This window comes from Phyllobates terribilis, unplaced genomic scaffold (assembly GCF_046119375.1).
Source record: "Phyllobates terribilis strain yellow unplaced genomic scaffold, ASM4611937v1 Scaffold_1__5_contigs__length_1240528914, whole genome shotgun sequence".
Lineage (NCBI taxonomy): Eukaryota > Metazoa > Chordata > Amphibia > Anura > Dendrobatidae > Phyllobates > Phyllobates terribilis.
The window spans coordinates 892102858-892128166 of NW_027362761.1; the positions used below are offsets into that span (position 1 = coordinate 892102858).

The following is a 25309-nucleotide window of genomic DNA, read 5'->3' on the forward strand; positions in this document are numbered from 1 at the left end:
ACATAATGTATGAATGTACAGTGTGTTCTATAACACCTTGTCATTATTGCTGGACGGATCGGAATAAGTAGCAATTTTAAGATTAAAGCTGTGATGCAGAACTGTGAAGTGCAGTGTGCATAACTAGTGGTGGAGAACTACCTCCACAGTCATGTTAGCACTGCTTTGTTTCCTTGTGAAAGGTAATGGTTTTATTTTGTGCTTAGGTTTTCAGTTTGTTCTGTGCAGTTTTTATCCCTTCTTAGAAATATTGTGTGCATAATAAGCCATTAAATTGATTAACTATTTCTCTGTGTTCTTCATTAGAAAGGTTCGTATGACCACATTCTAAGCAAATCAAGCAGATTCTAATTTATCAAGGCTTTTGCTACAGTTTTCAGGTATCAAAAAGTTGCAAATTTAGTTTTTTGCTGCTTTAGCACAAAACATTCGGGACTTTTTGCAATTTTTCATCTCTCTCGATCCTTTTGAAAAGTGTATGTAATTTAGGCATGGGTTAGCTGTGCAAATAAGAGCTAAGCCACAGTGAAGAATTCAACTTTTTTAAAAATTGCAAAAAAAAAAATCACAAACTTACTCCAGTAAGAAGACGGTTTAAAAAGTGGAAATTAAGTTCTAGACACATGTATTATATCTAAAAGTGCACCAAATTGATCAAACATTGTATGACATGAAGAATAACGCAATGAAAAAACAAAGTAGCACTCTGTAACGCTGATTATGTGAATATGAAGTATGAAATATGAATAGCATTACTGCTGCAGAAAATAAATGAAAAATATTTGAAAATTTTTTTTGCATGTGTAAATATGAAGTATGAAATTGGCCAATTTATGCGCTAAGATTTCTCATTTATTTCTATATTCTACAGCAGTAATGCTATTCATATTTCATACTTCATATTCACCTACTCTGCGTTACAGAGTGCTACTTTGTTTTTTCATTGTATACGGAGGTAGCTCCTCTTAGTAAGCACCTGTTCACACCTATTTCTTATAGTGGAAGTGCCGTCATTTTCTTTGTTACTAGATTTAAGCTTTGACTGAGCACTCCACCCCCACCCCCATGCCGCAGGTGGTTTTAATTGCATCAGGATCTTACTTTCCCACACATAAGCAGACGGATGTCCCTTAGAGAGGTATTCACATTGGTAGGTCCTGACATCGAGAAACGCCTTATCGCGGCTGTCAGGTACACATGAATTGGCCAATTTATGCGCTAAGATTTCTCATTTATTTCTATATTCTAAAGCAGTAATGCTATTCATATGTCATACTTCATATTTACACGTGCAAAAATTTTTTTTAAATATTTTTCATTTATTTTCTACAGCAGTAATGCTATTCATATTTCATACTTCATATTCACATACTCAGTGTTACAGAGTGCTACTATGTTTTTTCATTGTATACGGAGGTAGCTACTCTTAGTAAGCACCTGTTCACAACTATTTCTTATAGTGGAAGTGCCGTCATTTTCTTTGTATTAAGAATAACGCAGTCACAAGCAGAACTGACTTCAAATATTCCACTCATGATGAGTCCCCCTATGTACATATCAATATGTGTGCACGTAGACATATCAAGACCATTTTATATGCAAATCTAAAAAATAAAATCATTGGAGTAAAAGTGGCAATTGTATTAAGAGGCGCATGTCATTTAATCCATTTGGCGCAGTTTTAAACTGCCCTAAATTCGTAAAATGAACTCTACGTTTCCTATAAACATGGGCAGATTTAAGACAAAATCTGCAACATTTTCCAATGTAAAGCTTAACAAATTTGGCCATGACTCTTCCCAGTACTCCATGACCAGTTCCACTTTTTTGGCATTACTGGTTCAAAATACAATGGGACTCATTTGCTTTTTTTTTTAAGCCACTTTTTGTTGTCTTGTGATTTTCACCAACATTTTTTGTAGCACATTCTTAAAAATGCCTCACATTGTTCATGAATTTTGTGCAAAAGGATTTTTTTTTACTGTCTTTAACTGTTTTTGCTACTTTTTAGTGCAAGTTTCACAACATGTTGCAAAACTAGTACAGATAATTTTTGCGTGCTTGAAATTCCTCCACGGAGGGTACCTAAGTAGATTCGTGATAAATTTTATGACTTTATAAAAAGTTGCAAATTGCCTCTTCAGAGAGGAAAAGGACTTGAACTGTAATGCCACCTATTGGAAGTACCAATCCATACAAAAAGTCAATATCTACCCTTTAGCAAGCCTTGACACATGACTTAAGATAAAAGCTAAACTAGAATCCCAATTTGCAGAAGCTGTGTTTCAGGATGGTCAGTACGGTGACTCAGTGGTTAGCACTGCTGCCTTGCAGTGCTGGGGTCCTGGGTTCAAATCCCACCAAAGACATTGTATGTTCTCCCCGTGTTTGCGTGGGTTTCCTCCGGGGTCTCCGGTTTCCTCCCACACTCCAAAGACATACTGATAGGGAATGTAGATTGTGAGCCCCAGTGGGGACTGTGATCATAATGTCTGCAAAGCGCTGTGACATTAATGGCGCTATATAAGTGAGTAAAATAAATAAATGTTGCCGCTCATCAGTGCAAAGCATGAGATCCGATTTGGCTTCTGAGACTGGGATTTAAGGGGTAACATTTCTCCTTGTGGAGAGTGCCAAGTCTCCTTCTTCTTTGAAGAGGCAATTTGCATATTTATTTTCCCAGAGGTGCATTTTAAGGCTTATAAGTCTCTTCACATTGGAATACCAGGCAGTTCGCTCTCCACAATGAGAAATGTTTCCCTCTAGGAATCAGGCAGAGACATCTATAAACCCTAAAGTCTGTCCACAATGAGGAACATAAAAAAATAAAGGCAAACACATGTAAAATAGATGTAAAAAAAATAGGCACGAATGGACAGATGAATTTGTTACAAACATAAGCACAAAATGCTATAATCTTGATAAAAAAAACAGGTGCAAATGTAACAATGATTCGCGTCTCTAAAGTTTTTGCACAAGGGCTTTGTGTATGTCAAATCATTGCATAAACTGCCTGATGATTCCATTTCCAAGCAAATTCCATCACTAAGAGAATCTGTTGTAAAATGGGAAGCAGCTAGCTAACATCTATCACAGTTTTACATGAAGTTACAGAATTGTAAGGCATAGCAGTTTGCTGGATAACTACAGTATATAAAACAATGACATTCATCGCAGGCAGTGTCGGCTGTTTCCTGTAAATGTAGACTAGCTTGAAATTAAGTGTTGGGTTTTGAAAACCATGTAGTTGACACAAACCTGCTCATTGTCTCAAATTATTTCTCAGTTAAAGAGCAGCTAAACTATTTTTATTTAAAAGGCAAGTATTTGAACCCCATCTGAGAGCAGCATGATGTAGGGGCTGAGACCCCTATTCCAGCGACGTATCACTTAGAGGGCTGTATGCTGTCATTTTTATACAATCACTGTTTTCTTTGCTGCACATCTAGCAGTGCTTAGAATGCCGAGCCCTGTATATTCCCACACCACTGATTGACAGTTTTCTGTGCATACTGTACATTGATAGAAAGCTTCCAATCAGTGATGGGGTCATGGTTACACATAGCAGTTGTCTAGGAAGCACAGGACAACTAGTCCTGTAGTGATAATATTCTGATAAAACGCTGATTTTATTGAAATAGAAACAAGCAGCACCATAAGTGAACCATCACTGAAATCTGGGTCTCAGCCCCTACCTCATGCTGCTCGGTTTACATATCAAAAACCTGCTGACAGATTCCCTTTAATCTCCCTCCAGACTTTGCAAAGTGATGCATTTTCATACTGTGCTTCCTTAACAAATATTTAAAGAAGAGCAATTCAAGGCGCATCAAACTTGCTTTGAACTTTTCCCCAAAAATTTTAATTGAATAAAATTTATATTTGCCCATATTCAGCAAAATGGTGACTGGTTGCGATTTTGTTGGATTCCTATGGGCCATGCTGGAGTTAAAAAAATAATTATACTAGCCTCAATGCTCGCCTGTCCCACCGCTGCAGCTCCCACCCAGTCAACCGTCTCTTCCTGCAGCTCCAGTGTTTTTGTTTTTTTCTGGTTTGGCAATGGACATCCACTTTTGGATCTTCAGTCTGCACTAGTGCTTCCAGGGACAGCTAGACCTTGGGCAACACCCATCATGACATGTGTCACCCAAGGCCTATCAAGCGAGGACTGAAGATTCAGAAGAGAATGCCTGTCCTCACACCTGGAAAAAAGAAGACCCCGGAGCCACAGCAAGAGATGGATTGACAAGTGGTGGGACAAGCGAGCTTCAAGGTGAGTATAATTTTTTCCGGAACTTTACGTTCTTTATGCAAATTAAATTTCTTGGCCAAATTCACATTATGGCAGACTTGCTCATCAATGCTTGTATTGCTCTCCTCTCCCAAGCATTATGCTGCAGTGCTGTTTCCATACTCGGTTCATGGTCCTTTAGAAGCTTCTTTCAACTTCTGCTCGACAAGGTCCGAACACTGTATTCAAACAGTCTGTGCATGGGAATGCCCCTGACTGGCTACAGAGTTTGGGAGCGGAGACGCTCAGCCAGGGAAATTCACATACCCTCATACACAGTCTGTTTGAATCTAGTGGAGTCGTGCAGAGTAGTAGTTGAAGGGATTTTCTAAAGGTGCATGAAGTGGGCGTTGAAGGAAATAAAATAAGATAATGGAGTATATAGCAAAACTTCAAAGCTCTGCAATGCTTGGAGGACTGGGGATTTTGCATATTCAGGGGAGCCCAAGGATTTTGGCAAGCTCAAACTCATTTTTTTGGACACTTGATTGGTCCTATTTAAATCTATTCGTATAAAGATCTTGATGACCTAATCATTACTTTTTTCCTATTGATGTGCTGAGTCTTCAGAACGCATATGATATAGGTGCAAATGAGAAAACTTGTTTTGTAGTGATTCTGCTAACATTTATGCATAAAATCAGAGATACGCCTATGGAAAAAACTCAGTTTACTGATTAGTTATTTTATGCTTATTTCACATTTGTGTTTTTTGGGTAAAGGGATGAGTAATATAACAAAATGTTACGCATAATTATCTGAATCGCTTCAGGCTTATTCAAATGGCTTCATTTAGAAGTAGAAGAATATTTATAATTTTTTCTGTGTCTTTTCTCTAAACAGATCACCAGAAATTGGAACGTGAAGCAAGGATCTGTCGCTTACTGAAGCATCCTAATATTGGTGAGTCAATGGAGTGTGAAAGGGGTCTTCCAATGCTACAAAACCGATAGCCTATCTGTAGGGGTCCATCTCTCAGCATCTTCGATGATCAACTGATTAAAAGGGTCATAACGCATCAGTAGCCATTTTGCCCCCTTTATTTTTTACCAGGCACACCTCTGTAATTTTTGTAGTGGATTTACTTGGTATTACAGCTCAAAGCTTCTCAGTCCTATTCAAGTAAATGGGACTATTTTGCAATGCCAAGCACAGGGACTGCCAAAACAACTGTGCCTGACAAGTAATTAAGGGGGTGAAGTGCTCTAGTGTCATAAGCCCTTCAATAAATAGCTGATCAGTATAGTACTGAAGGGTGGTACCTCCACCAATATGATATTAATGTACTATCCTAATGATAAACCATTAGTTTTATAGAGCCAGAGCACGCCTTTTAATGCATATCAATTTAGTGTTTTAAATATAAGTTGCATTTAGAATAACATTCGACAGACAGATCAATGTAGCATAGTCGAAGAGAAAAGCACAATTGGCTAACCATTTGGATGAAATATTCCTGATTCATCGTGCATAGTTATCTTACAGCATCCAGACTTTTAGACTTTTATCTCAAAAGTGCATTACTGATGTGATTTTTTTGCACAGTAGAATATAGTACATTACCTCAGGGATAGACAAAATTTGGCAGAGCAGAAAATCTAACCTGGTGTCCATATTTTAGCTTTCTGATTATAGACAAATGCATGGAGCTGTATGCAGTTATTAAAGAAGTTCTCCACTACTAGAACAACTCCTTCTCATCCCCCATGCTTGGCTCCGATAAAATAAAAAACCTATACTCAACACATGTTCCTGCGTTGTTGGCACTCACTCTCCCCGGGGCTCCCGTGCTGTTATGACACGTGATGCCAGCGCTGGTGAACTGAATATGAAGTAGTCAGAGAGCAGCCGCAGCCCGGACTTCCTCTTTAAGTTCGATTTGTCCGGAGGCAGAGACCGTGACGCCAGCGCTGATTGGGCGCCGGCGTCATGTGTTAAAACAGCCCGGGAGCCCCGGACGTGCCGTGCTGACATTACGGGGACGGTGCCAGCACGGGAGGGGAGTATTTTATCGGGGCCAAATATTTAGATCAAGAAGGGGTTGTCCTAGTGGTGGGCAACCTCTTTAACTTAATCCCACTTCATCCCAGCTGAGGCAATCACAGACTACTCTTAGGATATGTACACACTCTTAGACATCTGCTGAGGTTTCAAGCAGAAAACGCCAGTGGTATTTTTCCTGAAGAGTCCTCTTTGGCGTCTTTTTTTTTAGCTTTAGTTGTGACATTGCCTCTGGCGTCTTTTTTTTTTCTATTTTCTTTTTTTCTGAATGTATAACCTAATGAGCTGTTTCCAAGCAGAAGCCACCTGAAGGATGGAAGATCAAATTACTTCTTCCAGTTGCTCCATGACTTTCAAAGCCTGCAGTCATTAAAAGAAGCTCAAAAATGCTGGACATATATTAGTTTCTTTTTAACATGCTTTTAAGTGCTTTTTCACCCATATTTCAAACTGAATTTGCCTGAAAAGTTGCTGAAACCTGGGTGGTAGCCATGGACGAGCTGCTGCTGCGTAACGTCCTGGCACTTTATAAACAAATAGTGTCCCAGTCCATAAGTGTTGTGCTGTGTACATTGCAGTGTACTCACTTGTAGGCCGGAGGCCCCTGCTGTAGCCACATCTTTGGTTCCAGGAACAGCCACACACACTTCAGGGGGCACCTGGTTCATTTTAACAAGTTCAACTTTACTAGACAGTTCAAGTACATCATTCTTTAACACGCAGTATTGGGCACAGCACCCTCCCGTTCTTGTTCCATCAACAGTACATTTCAACCATTTGTTTTTGTTCCGCTCGGACTATCCCTACTTTATTAGCCCTAGGGATTACCCATCTGGCACCACAGTATTCCCGAGATATGCAAGTTTCTCTCACGCAGTTCATCTCCCGGCTTCCTCTATATGTATGGAAGGGATTAAGACACTCTCCTCCGTGCCTACGTTGGGCCGTAGGCCCCGGACATTGCAGGAAGGTCTGCAGGAAATTTGGTACGACCTGATACCGCACCTTAAACTTGGCTTTGTCTCTCACAAACACTCTAACTCAGGAAGTAGTTCCCTTTTCTACTTACCCTAGTCCCTTCCAATCTGGACTATTCCCAAAAAATTAACTATATCTTGCCCTACTGTATGTAACCATCTCTATCCTAAACACTAAGCTATATCCTATACTTTCCCTATACCTGAGCTGAGTGTACCAGAGTTACTTTAGGCATTACATTTGCAGTACCCACACAGCAGCATCATTACCTATCACACTATACATTAGTTACATTACGCTCTCTACATTTACATCTCACATGACACTATAAAACGCATGACCGTATTCACACTACACAATTGTTGTTTTCAGGGACATGAACACGACAGTCTGTCACACCCTTGCATGCGCACACACCCTTAGTGTAGAGCATTCTGTAACTATTTCCCTGAAACCTGGGCACTGGATTGCCAGAGGGTTAGGACGTCTAGAGGGATGCATAATGTCCTGTCAGACCCCTAAGTCTGTGTGCACACTTTGCGTTTTTTCAGTTCAGATTTGTCATAAAACCTGAAGGGTTTCCTGATGCCAGCATAGTGAATGAGAATCCTGAAGTGTCATGCACATGTTGCTTATTTGTGACTTGCAGATTTGGTGCAGATTTAAATCTGTAGCATGTCAATTCTTTCAGTGTTTTTGCTGCAGATTTCACCCATACTAATGAGTGGGGAAAAATCTGCACCAAAATGCAGCAAAAACTCACCTTTTAGCCACTGCGTTTTTCCTACCAAGAGATGCGGAAATGGTGCAAAATTTCTGCACCAAACACTTAATGTGTGCACATACCCTTAAGTTGAACAGTGTATGCTTCAGCTTATAAATAATCCCTGCACATAGTGTGTACTAGTCAACCCATCTGTCATTGAATCGTGAGAATTCGCAAACATAAATTGTAAAGCTCAGTCCTTCTGTCCTTTCAGATCCAAAAAATGTCCCATCTAATCACACGGGATGAATTTTCCCCAAAAGTTGCATTCCCATTTAGGAATAGAGAGGTGGTCACACATGCACAACTCTCAACATGAATTTTTTCCCTCAGAAGCTAATAGAGCCGATGGTGCACATGTTGACTCCTTTCTTATTGTGACAGCATATGACCAAGACTTGTCATCAAGATTGATGATGGTCAAGGAGGGGTACCTACATCTTATCAATATGCCATAAATGGCCACATTCATTTCACAGGGTTGTTCTAGTGTGGCCCCCTCTTGAGCTGTGCACCCTTATCTACCCCTCTTTCCCAGAAAGGTCTAATTACAAGCAAAGCCTGGTTCCAATCTCCCCCTAGTTAAGTCAAGACCTGCTTAAGCACATAGGTAAGCCACAGGTGTTAGAGACGACCCACATTTGAGGGGCACCATGTCATGGCTGGATGGGTTTTTTTTTTTTGTTTCTTAACATGTTAACTAAGTACCTTACCTTTTTTATGTCTATAGTAATAGTTGATTTCATGTATTCCTTCTTTCTACATAGAGGCTGGACGCAGAGGGGAACCCACAACATTACTATATTGCTCGTCTGCCTTCTTGAAAGTGTGGCTACTGGGAGAAAATGAACATATTCTCTCCCAGGAGCCACCAGCTTTTAGTCATTGGGGCATGCATGGTGCAGCTATAGTCACCGCTTGCTATACTGTGAGTGGTGGCTGCAAGTACGCCCCAGCATTTTGATTGACAGCATGCTCCAGTCAATGAACGCGCCTGGACATGTGATAAACAGTGACTGTAATTGCTCTGTGCATGCCCCCATGGCTGAAATCTGTCAGCTCCCATGGGTAAATAGGTTAATTTTCTCCTACTAGCCACATTTTCAGTAAAGCTTCCTTGCAGCATTGTAACGCTACTTACTTGAAGATTAACCGCATATCTGCAGGTAAATAGCATTTTCACAGGTGATACGTTCCCTTTAAATGAATGTACCCAGTTTTGAGATTTCATAGTTTGTCCAGTTCGTTTTGCGAAAATATTCTTGGTTCAGCTTAGGATCACCCTATTATTACGTTTCTACTGTTAGCGGACAGAAATATGTCTAAATATCAAACACAGACTGCGTTTGGATACAGGTATATGAAAAATTGGCTTTGAAGCTACAACTCCTCAACAACAATAGCGCCAGCTTACTTTAGCCTACAGCATCGGGTGTAACAGTCATCCGCCCCATCTTCTTTTTTGGCATAATTTTAAACTATGCTTCTTGTGTTGAAATAACTAATGGTTTTCTTGCCAGAAACTATGGGAAAGCTCACAGTAAAAATAACATCTAGTATTCTCACATTTCCATTGTTAGCGAGCCAACTTTTTATTGTGTTGGAAAGCCATGGCGCTCTCTTTTGGGAAATGCAATACGGAAGATCACAGTAGATGAAGCAAAAAGTTAAACTACATTAGAAGAATGGCCTAAAAAAATAAATCAATGCAAAAAATTATTTTCCTCTGACACCTGTCATCAGGGGACAGTCAGATTGCCCCCAAACAAAAATAAAATGGTCCTGTTCATTTATCTAATGACTATGGGCACCGTTGGGTCATTTTCTAGAAAGTTTTGCTGTCGCTCATCTACTCTGTATGATGAGTTTTAGAACTGGTAATTATATGTTTATGGCTATATTAACCTTTGTGTAGCAATTCTAAATTTAATTCTGGTTCAGACGTTCCTATTCTCACAGACCCTACATGTATTGCACAACTGTAGCCATCCCAACATTACATTTATCTGCAGAAATACATGACCTGTGACGTACTCTGCTGAAATCTCCCTTGTGTTCCGGCTCCACAGTTCACTCTTGATTGATTTTTACTTAAAGGACATCAATCGCTGTCATTAATTTCTGTGCTTTCCATTACTTTGATTTAGAAGTGCTTTTGTAATTTTACAGTAATGCAATGCCGCCGTTCTTTGATTAAATTCTAGAAAACTGTGTTTTTTCTTTAATCTGTCGGTCAGATCTAAAGGAGGTCAAATGAGGGCGCTTTAAGAAAGTGTTATACTTCTAAAGCGCTCATAAATTATTAACTTTGAGTGCATGCAGTATTTACGTATGATATCATTAAATGCTTTCAGCAAGACTCACCAAACAATTCAGACCACATGAGAGATATGTCTAGCCAGGCCTAGGAAACCGTTTGTCGTGAACCATCTGGAAGGCATTAAATAACCTGGTAAAGTAAGTAAAGTAACTGTTTCCAGTTACACTTACTGTCCTCTCTAGCAAACATTTTATATCACAACATATAGCTCTTACTGTAGCTATAGTTTTGTCTCTTTTTGAACCAATACAAGTGCTTGTCTTTCCTGCTCCTGCTTTTTCCTGGCACCAGATAGCAACACACACAGTTGAAGAATTTAAAAAAAAATAAAAATTACAGTATCATGTGTTTTTCCATTCAGTTCTGTAGACTGATAGCAAGCTTTCCCTGAGAAATGCATAGACTAAGCTAGAATGTTGGTGGCATGTTCTCAACATGGGCTACCACTTTAGCTTTTTGATTCAGCAGTCACTTGCTGACTACGTTAATTTACCCCTTAAGCCCCGAGGGTGGTTTGCACGTTAATGACCAGGCCAATTTTTAGAACTCTGACCACTGTCACTTTATGAGGTAATTACTCTGGAACGCTTCAACGGATCCCCCTGATTCTGAGATTGTTTTTTCGTAACATATTGTACTTCATGATTGTGGTAAAATTTCTTTGATATCACTTGCGTTTATGTGTGAAAAAAACGGAAATTTGGCGAAAATTTTGAAAATTTTGCAATTTTCAAAATTTTAATTTTTATGCCTTTAAATCCGAGAGATATGTCACACAAAAGAGTTAATAAATAACATTTCCCACATGTCTACTTTACATCAGCACAATTTTGGAACCAAAATTTTTTTTTGTTATGGAGCTATAAGGGTTAAAAGTTGACCAGCGATTTCTCATTTTTCCAACAAAATATACAAAACCATTTTTTTAGGGACCACATCACATTTGAAGTCACTTTGAGAGGTCTTTATGACAGAAAATACCCAAAAGTGACACCATTCTAAAAACTGCACCCCTCAAGGTGCTCAAAACCACATTCAAGAACTTTATTAACCCTTCAGGTGCTTCACAAGAATTTTTTGAATGTGGAAGAAAAAAATGGACATTTAACTTTTTTCACAAAAATGTTACTTTAGACCCAATTTTTTTTATTTTCACAGGGGTAACAAGAAAAAATGGACCCCAAAATTTGTTGTGCAATTTCCCCTGGGCACGCAGATACCCAATATGTGGGGAAAAAACACTGTTTGGGCGCACGGCAGGGCTCGGAAGGGAAGGAGCGCCATTTGACTTTTTGATTGTAAAATTTGCTTGAATAATTAGCGGACGCCATGTTGTGTTTGGAGAGCCCCTGTGTGCCCAAACATTGGAGCTCCCCCACAAGTGACCCCATTTTGGAAACTAGACCCCCCAAGGCACCTATATTGATGCATAGTGAGCACTTGGAACCCCCAGGTGCTTCACAAATTGATTCGTAAAAATGAAAGTGTTTTTTTTTTTTCACTTTTTCATTTTTACAAATCAATTTGTGAAGCACCTAGGGGTTCCAAGTGCTCACTATGCATCTAGATAGGTGCCTTGGGGGTTCTAGTTTCCAAAATGGGGTCACTTGTGGGGGAGCTCCAATGTTTGGGCACACAGGGACTCTCCAAATGCAACATGGTATCCGCTAACAAATTGAATGGAAAATCGGCTCAAATTGTTAGCGGACGCCATGTTGCGTTTGGAGAGCCCCTGATGTGCCTAAACAGTGGAGCTCCCCCACAAGTGACCCCATTTTGGAAACTATACCCCTCAAGGATTTTATTAAGGTGTATAGTGAACATTTTGAACCCAGAGGTACGACACAGAATTTGTTTACATTAGGTCATCATATTGAATAAGTTGTCATTAGTCTTGAGCGCAAGTGCTCACTACTTGAGTTTGCATCGGGTACTCAGGTATGCACCATGTACAGCGTGTGCTCGAGTGACATGCTCGAGTCCCTGCTCCGCATGTTTCATGGTTATTAGACACCCAAAAAAAACCATGCGGGGATCGCTCGTGCATGGCAGGCAATCCCTGTAAAGTTTTTTTGGCCGCGAAGCCTATGGGGCAGAGACTCGAGCATGTCACTCAAATACCCACGATACTCAATGCATACCAGAGCACCCGATGCAAACTCAAGTAGCGAGCACTTGCGCTCAACACTAGTAGCCATATCGTCATCTTTTTTTCTTTTGAAAAAAATCCCAACCCCATCACAACCCTAACCCCAACCCTAACCCCAACCCCAGCCCTTACCGTAGCACAACCCTAACCCTAGCACAACCCTAACCCTAGCACAACCCTAACCCCAAACCCAGCCCTAACCCTAGCCCAATCCTCACCCAAGAGTTTATTTTTGACGCCGTTCCTCGTGCGGTATAAGTGATAAGACGACTTTATTCTTCGGGTCGATGTGATTACAGCAGTACCAGAATCATATGGGGTTTTTATGACTGACAGCTGTCACACACTAAAAGACGCATTTTTTGTAAAATCTAGTTTTTGCATCGCCATATTTTGAGAGCTATAATTTTTCCAGATTTTGGCAGACAGTCATGTGACGGCTTGTTTTTTGCGGGATGAGTTGACGTTGTTATTGGTGCCATTTTCAGGCACGTGACAGTTTTTGATCGCTTTCTATTCCGATTTTTGGGAGGCAGAATAAACAAAAACCAACCATTCAGGAATTGTTTTTTTTTTTTTTTTTTTTTTTTTTTTTATTCTGTTCCACGTGTGGTAAAATTGATAAGGTAGCTTTATTCTTCGGGTCAGTACATTTACAGCGGTACCACATTTATATCGGTTTTCTATGTTTTGCACTTTTACATAATAAAAGCAATTTTATAGAAAAAAATATTTTTTAGCATAGCTTTGTTCTGAGAGCTATAACTTTTTTATTTTTCGGCTGATGGAGCAGTATGTTGGCTTGTTTTTTGCGGGACGAGATGATGTTTTCAGCGGTACCATTTTTATTTATATTTGTCTTTTGATCGCGTGTTATTCCATTTTTTGTTTGGCGGTATGGTGATAAAGCATTGTTTTTTGCTTCGTTTTTTTTTTTTTTTTTTTACCGTGTTCACTGAAGGGGTTAACTAGTGGGACAGTTTTATAGGTCAGGTTGTTCCGGACGCGGCAATGCCAAATATGTGTACTTTTATTGTTGTTTTTTTTTTTTATAATAATATTTATTGATGGGTACATTATATTTTTATTTTTGGTGGATTCTTTTTTTTTTTTTTATTATTTTTTTTTTTCACTTTCTGGGTGTTTTTACACTTTTTTACTCTGTCCCACTCTGGGACTTTCATTTTTTTTTTCTCTGATCGCCTGCATGGCACAGGAATGCAGCACCATCCCTGTGCCATGCAGGCTGTCAGCGCTGGACGGGGAGAAGATTGTTTGGAGATGCACTGCGCATGTCCAAACAATCTTCCTGCTGCCTGGTGACCCGGATGTTGTCATGACGACATCGGGTCGTCATGGCAACACTCGGGAAGCCTTTGCAGACAGCGCTGGAAGCCGGAAGAGGAGGTGAGTATCTGCGATCACCTCTCCTTGCCCCCGCAATGCTGCGATCGACTTCGATCGACTTCGATCGCAGCATCGCGGGGGTTAATGTGCTGGGAGCGGTGCAGGGCCGCTCCCTACACATTGTCACAGCTGACACCCGATACTATCAGCTGACACCCGGCGGCGATCGCGCCCGCACAGCCTGTGCGCGTGCGCGATCGCCATGACGTACTAATACGGGTCTGGCTCTTAAGTCCCAGGGCACAGACGCGTATTAGTACGTCAGATGTTGTTAAGGGGTTAAAGGGGTTTTCCCACGAACAAAAGTTAATTTTAATCAACAGATCTTGGAATAATAATTATTTCCACAATTGGATGTGTTTAAATAAAATGTTCCTGTGCTGAGATAATCTTATAAATGTGCCCCTGCTGTGTACTGTGTAATGGCTGTGTCTAACTATACAGGAACATGGTCTGATCATACCACAGCTCCTGGGCAGGGGAGGAAGGAAGAGAGTATACAGACATTAGAGTGGGATAACAGCTGATTCTTCTTGTGAGGTAAAACATTTCACTGCCTGTTTTTAAACAATGTTTTACCTGATAGAAAGAAAATCATTTGTGACCATAAGATTATCTCAGCACAGGAACGTTTTATTTAAACACATCCAATTGTGGAAATGTATTATTATTCCAAGATCTATTGATTAAAATTAAACTTTGTCCTTGGGAAAACCCCTTTTAAGCTTTTTTGCTCTTGCTTATCAGAAATAACTACTGAATAATTTAACCATTTATATTAATGAGGTAAACACACCACCACTATTGATGAATTTGACGTGCAGGCATAACCATACCCCATCCCACCCCGACTCCTCCACTTTTGGCTGAACTACTTGAAATTGCTATGAACATGCAAAAAGTTGCAACATTTTTGTGTTTTATGCCTTTTTCTGATGAAATGTCCCCAATGTTTGCAACCTTATGGATCACAGAGGCCCTTTCATCAGACAAACTGACTGAGACAAAGGCACAACGATTTAGAAGATGTTATAAGACTTTTGTACATAGGTAAAAAGGTCATTAAAGTGGGTTTTCACCACGACGACAATGAAGACCTATCCTCAATCTGTTTAGTGGCCACTCCCTGCTACTCCAGATCAACTCCTATTCTTACTGCTCCGCTTCATACACTGTTTACATCTGGCCGCTGTACAGTCATGGCCAAAAGTATTGAGAATGAGACAAATAGTAATTTTTACAAAGTTTACTGCTTCATTTTTTGTAATGGCAATTTGCATATACTCCTGAATGTCAAAGAGTGATCAGCTTAACAGCAATTACTGTACTTGCAAAGTCAATATTTGCCCAGAAAATGAACTTTAACCCCCAAAACACATTTCAACATCATTGCAGTCCTGCCTTAAAAGGAGCAGCTAACATCGTTTTAGTGATTGATCCATTAACACAGGTGTGGGTGTTGATGAGGACAGGGCTGGCGATCAATCAGTCATGATTAAGTAAGAATGACATCACTGGACACTTTAAAAGGAGGCTGGTTCTTGGTATCATTGTTTCTCTTCAGTTAACCATGGTTATCTCTAAAGAAACACGTGCAGCCATCATTGCACTGCACAAAAATGGCCTAACAGGGAAGAGTATCGCAGGTACAAAGATTGCACCTCAGTCAACAATCTATCGCATCATCAAGAACTTCAAGGAGAGAGCTTCCATTGTTGTCAAAAAGGCTCCAGGGCGCCCAAGAAACACCAGCAAGCGCCAGGACCGTATCTTAAAACTGTTTCAGCTGCGGGATCGGACTACCAGCAGTGCCGAGCTTGCTCAGGAATGGCAGCAGGCAGGTGTGAGTGCTTCTGCACGCACTGTGAGGCGGAGACTCTTTGAGCAAGGGCTGGTTTCATGGAGGGCAGCAAAGAAGCCACTTCTCTCCAGAAAAAACATCAGGGACCGACTGATATTCTGCAAAAGGTACAGGGAGTGGACTGCTGAGGACTGGGGCAAAGTCATTTTCTCTGATGAATCCCCTTTTCGATTGTTTGGGACATCTGGAAAACAGCTTATTCGGAGAAGAAGAGGTGAGCGCTACCACCAGTCTTGTCTCATGCCAACTGTAAAGCATCCTGAAACCATTCATGTGTGTGGTTGCTTCTCAGCCAAGGGAATCGGCTCACTCACAGTCTTGCCTAAAAACACAGCCATGAATAAAGAATGGTACCAGAATGTCCTCCAAGAGCAACTTCTCCCAACCGTCCAAGAGCAGTTTGACGCCGAACAATGCCTTTTCCAGCATGATGGAGCACCTTGCCATAAAGCAAAGGTGATAACTAAATGGCTCATGGAACAAAACATAGAGATTTTGGGTCCATGGCCTGGAAACTCCCCAGATCTTAATCCCATTGAGAACTTGTGGTCAATCATCAAGAGACGGGTGGACAAACAAAAACCAACAAATTCTGGCAAAATGCAAGCATTGATTATGCAAGAATGGACGGCTATCAGTCAGGATTTGGTCCAAAAGTTGATTGAGAGCATGCCAGGGAGAATTACAGAGGTCTGGAAGAAGAAGGGGCAACACTGCAAATATTGACTTGCTGCATTAACTCATTCTAACTGTCAATATAACCTATTGGTGCTCATAATATGATTGCAATTATATTTCTGTATGTGATATAAACATCAGACAAACACTAATAAAAACCAGAGGCCAGCAGATCATGTGAAAATATAATTTTGGTGTCATTCTCAAAACTTTTGGCCATGACTGTAGAGCCTGTAATAGCTGAACATTGGCAGTGCCATGCCTACTTGACTTCTATATCCTATAGATGATCCTAAAATAAGACCGCATTTTTCTGGACTACACAGTACCATAATATGATTTTTGGCTGTACAGTCCAGTAACCTGAAGCTAATGGACTGAACTTTAAAAAGCAAACTATACAATGATAATAATGTAAAGGGTATCATTGCCTATAGTGACCAATTAGAGAATTGTTTCAACCTTGCAATCTGATTGCTTTTTATTGGAAGATACTTTTTTTTTTGTTCAGCGAGGCTATTGTGCCCCTCTGACAGTCGCTGACTCTTCTCCACGAACTGCGCCAAGTGAGTGGGTGTGTTCTCCAAATTGGCATCTGGTGCCCTTACGCACTGTGAGGGAGGTTAATACGTTAGTACAGCTGTAGTGCTAGCCTCAGAAGCCCCAAGCCTCTGCTCACATCTCAATTTTATCCTACTTTGGAGATCTATGTTGGGAGGAATAAGCAATGTATAGCTTTTGACCTACAGGCATACAGTTGGATAAGCATGGGCTCCAAGTGTAGGAAATAAAATCCAGCAATTACGTATGTTTTTTGTGTATACCTATTCCATACTGTGCAATATCCTCTAGGCCTCTGTCAGGTGAGAGGAACCCTAGGGATACGTCTTCACAAATCTAGGCTTTCGGGGTGATGTGAACAGATCCTCAGACAGGGCTGATTCAATGAGCACATTTTCAGCATTCGAACAGATTGCATTACAAAGTTAAACTGTTGAATTGATTTTGCAAAACCCTATCTGGGAACGCCATCTGGAGCTAGCGTTTCTTAACTTTTCCAGGATGTTGAATACAAAAACTCTTGTGTAACTCGGAAAGAGCGAACATTTGATAATCTCCATGACATCACTGTGTTCAGATTCCTAAACTACAAAATATTGTCAGACCACAGAAATGTTCTGCTGGAAAAATGATTGTGTAATCTTCATTCCCAGTGTAATTGTTACAAGCAGGTCCTTTCTACAGAGAGAAGAATTTCTATTACACTTCAAATTATTGTTTTTAGTGTTGAACCACCCCCGTAGTGTTCGAGTTCGGTTCGTCGAACACCGTTAAAACCAATGGCAGGCAAACAAAAACACATAGAAACACATAGAAAACACCTTCAAAGGTGTCCAAAAGCTGACAAACTGCTCAGAAGACATAACTAACTCATGGAAAAGTGACAAGTACATATAGTCATGCGAAAAGAAAAGAGGTGGAGGAGTAAAAGGAGGGGGAGACACAGATATAGGCATGTCATGCCCTTCTAAAATCCAAAAAGTGAGAAGCCGACACGTTCAGTCCGCTCCTGCCCGTGCCACCTCCGTGTCGCCGGGTTTGTGCCAGAACCGCGGTGAACCCTGACGGCCAGCCCCCCTCTCCCAATATTGGTGCCTGTCCGCTGGTGGGTCGAGCGAGCCCCCCTGTGGTGGAGGCAGCTCTAAGTTTTTTAATTTAAATTGTCTCTCTAATTTGAATGAATACACTTTAAATCCATTTACAAGGATCTATTGGAGGGCAAGTCTCATGCCAGCAGCCGCGTAATTCCAGCTCCAGTAGCGTCCACTAAAGCTGCTGCAGTTAAAAAGCTTTTATAAGGATCGAGCTCGGCTGTCCACCACAAGGCATCCTACTGCCAGTCCCAGCCCCTATGCCTTGGGGTGCCTCCTGATGCTCTTCACTGAGTATCCCGTGGTCCCGAAGCATTTCCTTTGAAAAAATTAAGTGTCCAAACTACAGGTGGTGTAGCTTGCTTAACAGCCAGGATAATCCGCTGACTAGCAGACACTGCTACTAGGCACAAAGTATTTCCTGGGCTAGATGCAGTTAAAAATTTGTAATTAGATACTCTCGTTGGATGCTGAGAAAGCATTCCATAGAGTCTCCTGACACGCCATATATGATTCTCTTAAAAAGCTTGGGGTAGGGGTCTAGGGGACCCTTTTACAGCCAAAATCACGGCCCTGTATCACAATACGTCACCTAGGCTGAAGATAAATGGAACTGTAGCACCCTGAGGGCTCGGTTACTACAGAGGTATTGCACCTCACCCAGAGGTGTGATATCTCACTCTCAGGTAAGGATGGAGTGTGGATCAGGACCCGACACCTGCATGCATTATACCACATTGCCGTGGGGCAGGGCGACCAATATGCCTCTGAGATGGGCACGACAGTCCCTGTCCCTGGCTGGAGTGGGGGGAGGGAACACTGAGGAAGGGGAACCCTGTAGTGCAGGAGCAGGGAGGAAGCAGTTCCTGGGTGCATTGAGAAGGGAGTATAAAAGGTGGGCACCAGATTAGTTCAGTGCAGAGAAGTCTGAGCAGAAGTGGCAGGGAGCAGGGGCTCTGCATGAGCTCTGCTCCGGAGGCGGGCCTAGTAACAGAGGCCCAGGCCTGGAAGAGGGAGAAGGAAGGAAGAGGAGCGGAGAAGGCTCCAGGAACGAGGAATGAAGGGATCCCAGGGGTGCGGACGGGCGAGTCGCCACCGCACGCCCGAATCCACCTGCGTGGAGGGGTCAGGCCAAAGGGGGAGACCGGTCCCCGAAACTAGTGGAGGCAGGAAACGACCCTCAGCTAGAAACCGGAGGCTGTGACATTTTATGTGGCGCAGACCCTCGCTACACCCGCTAGGAAGGCACCACATAGGGTCAGGGAAACTGGCGCCAAGTTTACCAAGAGGAGGCCCGAGGCAGCCGGACAGAAGGGTTGGTAAGAAAGGCCAGACAAAGGACACACAAAGAGGGTCCTGTGAAGCGCTCCAAAGTTATCTGGGAGTTGTCTGAGCCCCTCACCTGGTGAGCACAGTACGACGTGGGCAGCCGTCACCTGCAGACGTGGTCTGGATAGTAAGAACTGTGAGTAAAGACCCTGGACTGCATCACTGACTCCGTGTCGTTACTGCTGCTGCCCTGCACCATCACCCCCATCCTCCGCATACACTGCCCTGAGGCTATACTCCTCCCGTGGGGAGTTATGCTACGCTCTGCTGCACCCACAACACCAGCCTCAGTGGTCTGCCCTGTAGCGGCGGTTCACTCTGACCGCAATCCACGGGTGGCGTAGTCGGACATTTAAACATCAAAACCACATAAAAAATAGTTCCGCCACTGGTTTGACCACCCTGAGCCACGGAACCGGGTCGCCGCCACAAAGACTACAACCACCAGCATCCACCAAAAAGGGTCCGGCTCCGGGTGTCCCAAGGCCCAGGGGGTGCATCAGAACATTTTCATCACCTTTCACAATCACCAATGGGACAAGGCAGGGATGTCCTCTGTCCCCTCTCTTATACATCCTAGTGACGGAGCACCTGCTCTCATCAATTCGCCATAACCCCAATATTAGGTGGATTGAGGTGGGAGGCACCGAGTACAAGTGCTCTCTATTTGCTGATGATGTCCTAGTATATATCACTCAATCACATATATCCATCCATGCTGTTATGGCTGAAATAGATCACTTTGTTACATGGTCAAATTTTAAAATCAATGCAGCGAAGTCTGAGGCCCTCGATGTCTCCCTCCCCAAATCCATATAGGATTCCATCCAGTCCAACTTTCCCTTTGCCTGGCCCTCACAGGGTATCAAATACTTAGGAATTCCTATTCATAGAGACCTCTCCCATCTATGTTATCTTAATTTTGGGCCCTTTATTGAACAACTCCATACAGACCACGGTTGGCAAGTTAGAACTGTAAGATTCACTACGTGAACCACTGGTGTTTTGTGGAAAAGCACATGTACACTGTGTTCCAAATTATTATGCAAAAAGTGTTTAGGAGTGATAAGGGAAGAATTTGTTTGTTTGTCAGTTAAACTCATTGATGGTGATGTGTGTCAGGGCTCTTTATATCACTGTAAGCAATTGCAGACACCTGTGCTAATTAGTTTGGCAGGTGTGTCCAATGAAAGGCAAGACTACTTAAGAAGGCTGTCTCACATTATTAAGCAGCCTACATTTTCTGCCAAAATGGGAAAGAAAAAGGATGTGTCGGCTGCTGAGAAGCAACAAATTGTGGAGTGTTTAGGTCAAGGCATGACTACAATCAACATTGTGCGATGATCAGGATGAAGTGTCTTGGCAATCAAGAAGTATGTAGCTGATTCACAGTACACACGTGTGCGTGCTGATAAGGGCAAATTGAGGACTCTTTCCTACAGGCAATTACGTCAGGTTGAAAGAGCAGCGGCAAAAAAGCCTTGTCATAGCAGCAGACAAGTTTTTGAAGCTGCTGGTGCCTCCAACGTCCCCCGAACAACAAGATGCAGGGTCCTTCAGAGGTTTGCAGCTGGGCATACGCCATCCTGTCGACCTCCTCTATCCACTTCACACAAGCAGAAACGGCTCCAGTGGGCCAAACATTACATGAAGACTGATTTCAAAACTGTTTTGTTCACGGATGAGTGCCGTGCAACGCTCGATGGTCCAGATGGATGGAGTGGAGGATGGCTGGTTGATGGACACCCCACGCAAACACGGCTACAGCGCCAACAAGGAGGAGGTGGAGTAATGTTTTGGGCTGGAATCATGGGGAGAGAGATTGTCGGCCCCTTTAGGATCCCTGAAGGCGCTAAAGATGAACTCCATAATGTATGTGGATTTTCTCAAACAGCACTTCCTGCCATGGTTCAAGAAGAAGAACCGTGTATTTCACAGCAAGATCATTTTTTTGCATGATAATGCACCATCTCATGCTGCACATAAAACATCTGCATCTCTGGCTGATATGGGCATAAAAGGGGACAAACTTATGGTGTGACCCCCATGCTCCCCTGACCTCTACCCCATTCAGAACCTCTGGAGCATCATCAAAAGGAGTGTCTATGATGGCGGGAGGCAGTTCACATCTAAGCAACAGCTCTGGGAGGGTATTCTGTCCTCATGCAAAACAATTGAAGCAGAAACCATCCAAAACCTGACAAATTCAATGGACGAGAGAGTTCAGAAGCTCCTTTCGAACAATGGGTCCTATGTGAAAATGTAACATCACCTAGAATAAAGTTTTGAGTTGAAAACTGTTTGATTTCAGTTTCTAATAACCTGCTAATGCTTATAATTTCAAAAATGACCATTTTTTTGGTCTTTATTAAAATGAAAAGGTTGCTCGAAAAGTTTGGGGGATCTAAGAGTGTGGCAACCCAGTAGTCATGATTACTTCGAATTCTGACAATATGAGGGTCATGTTGCAGGTAGTGCAGCAAGAAGGCACTTATGTGTCTTGCGCATCTCGGAGCCCCAAAATTATTTTCCGGGCTAGATGCAGCTAAAAATTATTATTAATTTTAAATCTGGTGGAGCTTAGTATAGATGGCCTAATAGGATCAGTGCTGCACACTGCTACAAAGCCCAAATTATTTTCCAGCCAAGATACAGATAAACATGATTAGTAATTTGAAAGCTTAAAACGGTTGGTAGGGTGATTTTAACCAATCATCAAGCTTTTACTCTCCCCAGGATGACACAGGGGTAGAAAAGTCGTTTCGGATCCATGATTTGTTCATCTTTATGAACGTGAGTCTGTCTACATTATCAGTGGAGAGCCGCGTGCGCTTATCTGTCAGCACACCACCAGCAGCGCTGAACACACGTTCAGACAGAACGCTGGCTGCGGGGCATGACAAGATCTCCAAGGCGTAAGTGGCTAGCTCCGGCCATTTATCCAGATTGGAAGCCCAAAAAGAGCAAGGGTCCAGTGACACAGTCATGGCTTCAATGTTTACTTGGAGATACTCCTGTACCATCGTCTCTAGGCGTTGACTATGTGTCAGACTTCTTGTCTCCTGTGGCCTTGCAAAGGATGGGCTAAAAAAGTGGTGAAATGATTCCGCAAAATTGATGTTACCAGCAGATACTGTGGTTCTATTACGGTTTGAGTGCTGAACACTTGACGGTCCCACGGTTGGCAAGTTGGAACTGTGAGATTCACTACGTGCACCACTGGTGTTTTGTGGAAAAGCACATGTAAGATTCTGCAACAGTCTCTGCTGATACTCCTGCATGCGTGCATCCCTTTCTATGGCAGGAATAATTTCTGCAAATTTACTTTTGTACCGGGGATCTAACAGTGTGGCAACCCAGTAGTCAGGATTATTTCTAATTCTCACAATTCGAGGGTCATGTTGCAGGTAGTGCAGCAAGAAGGCACTCATGTGTGTTGCGCATCCAGGAGCACCAAGTCCCTGTTGTGTTGGTGGCGAGGTAACAATCATGCTTCCTTCCTCTGTCCTCTCCCCCCAACCTCGCACAACAGAAATGTGATCAAGGTCTCCCTCATCTGATGAGTCTTCCATCAGTTCGTCCTCCACTTTTTCCTGGGCTCCTGCACCTTCCTCACTAGTTTGGCTGCTACCATGCGCCCTGGTAAAACCATCTCCCCCACCCTCACATGCCTGCCGCCTTGGTGCTGCCGACCGTCTGGACCTTGCAGATGTTAGCCCTTCCGCATACAACTCCTCCTCCTCTACTTCCTCCACCTCCTCTTGTGCCACCACCTGACTCCGAATTCTGTTTAACATGTGCTCCAGCATGTAAATCACCGGAATAGTCATGCTGATAATGGCATCGTCAGCACTAAACATCTTCGTCGCCATTTCAAAACTGTGCAGAAGGGTGCATAGGTCCCTGATCTGAGACCACTCCTCCAGCGTGATTTGCCCCACCTCTGGATCTCGTTGGCCCAGGCTATACGTCAGAACGTATTGCACCAGGGCTTGTCGGTGCTGCCACAGTCGCTGCAACATGTGCAGAGTTGAATTCCACCGGGTAGGCACATCGCATTTTAGCCGGTGAAGTGGCAGGCCCAACGACTTCTGTAGAGATGTAAGTCGCTGAGCTGCGGGATGCGAACGGCGGAAGTGAGCACACAGCGACCGTGCCCTCTGCAGAAGGCCATCTAGTCTGGGATAGTGGGCTAAAAATTGCTGGACAACAGGTTCAACACGTGAGCCATACAAGGCACGTGTGTGACATTGCCCCGGCGAAGGGCCGCACCCAGGTTTGCAGCATTGTCGCACACGGCCTTCCCTGGTTTCAGGTCCAGTGGAGACAACCATTCATGAAATTGGTTCTCCAGAGCTGACCACAACTCCTCAGCTGTGTGACTCAAATTTCCCAGACATTTCAAAGTAAAAACCGCCTGATGACGTTGAGCCCTACTGCCAGCATAGTAAGGAGGTGTGCAGGATCCCTTCTGCGCAGTTAGAAAGCTTGTGGCATGACCAGACAGGCTTTGGGTGCAGGTGGAAGACCGAGAGGAGGTTGAGGAGGCAGAAGCAGTGGAGGAACTTTGACATAAAGAGGATTGACGCACAACTCGTGGGGACGGCAAGACTTGGACAGCAGCCCCTTGTCCTGCTGTCACCATAGTTACCCAGTGCCCAGTCAGCGACATGTAACGCCCCTGTCCATGCCTACTCGTCCAAGTGTCTGTGGTGAAATGCACCCTGTCACACACAGAGTTTCTCAAAGAAGCGGTGATGTTGTGTGCGACATGCTGGTGGAGCGCAGGCACACCTTTCCTTGAGAAGTAGTGCCGACTGGGCATCTGGTACTGGGGCACTGCGACGGACATAAGGTCTCGAAAATCCTCTGTGTCCACCAGGCGGAAAGGCAGCATTTCTGTAGCCAAGAGCTTGCAGATGGTGAAATTCAACCTCTTAGCTTTCTCATGGCTAGGAGGAAATGGTCTTTTACTTGTCCACATCTGAGGGACCGAGGGCTGGCTATTGTGCTTAGACGGGGTTGATAAGGGTGTCCCCGGCAAACTGCCGGTCTGTGAGGAAGATGCAGGCGGACATGTTAGGTTGCCTTGATCCAAAGGTGGTGCTATCGATGTCGGACAGCGCTCAACACCAGCTTGTGTTACCACCTCCAAAGAAAATGATGACCTGCCAATCACGCTGGCTGTTGCGGGTAAAGAGGTGGCAGGTCTGCGCCCCAAAGCAGGTGTGACTGCTGTCCCCCCAGTCACAGAGGATGAAGAGGCCGCGGATGCACAAGATATGGCAGACGGTGGTTGGCCCGGCCGGCTAGGCCTCATTGTAGCACACTGAACTTCCCACTGCAACTTATGCTTCATGTCCATGTGCCGGTTCATGCATGAAGTACTCAAACTATGTATTTTTTGGCCTCTACTTAGCTTTTGCTGACAAATGTTACAGATAACACGAGTTGGATCATCTTTATCGATCTGAAAAAATGCCCAGGCTATGCAAGGCTTAGCACCCATGCGACCTGAAGAGCCACCACGACTTGTGGTGAGAGGCAGAGTTGTGTTTGAGGATGCAGTTGTTGACGTGCTTCCAGTACTACGTCTCTGTCCAGGAAGGCGCAACCTGACCTCGTCGTCACTAGCATCTTCCTCCACCTCCTCTGCTGACCTAATCTCTTGGCTGACTGTGGGTTGACAGTAAGTGGGATCTCCAACCTCATCATCATCACCCTGTGCGTTATCACACCCGTCGTCCTCAGAGCCAACCTGTTCCTGCCCTGACAAAAAACTAAAGTTGTTGCTCCAATCAGGTATTTGAGTCTCATCATCGTCTTCCTCATTGTCTCCACCAACAGGAGTTACAGTTTGGGAATGAGGGTCTA

General features: G+C 43.2%; 1 protein-coding gene across 15 annotated transcripts in view; it reads left to right on the forward strand.

The window, feature by feature from the left end:
• Positions 1-25309, forward strand: part of CAMK2D (calcium/calmodulin dependent protein kinase II delta) — a 330223-nt gene that overhangs the window by 127231 nt on the left and 177683 nt on the right. For all 15 annotated transcript variants that reach the window (XM_073639954.1, XM_073639974.1, XM_073639984.1 and 12 more), the window contains exon 3: positions 5138-5197. In XM_073639954.1, coding sequence (XP_073496055.1) covers positions 5138-5197 — 60 coding nt within the window. The remainder of the gene's footprint in view (positions 1-5137; positions 5198-25309) is intronic.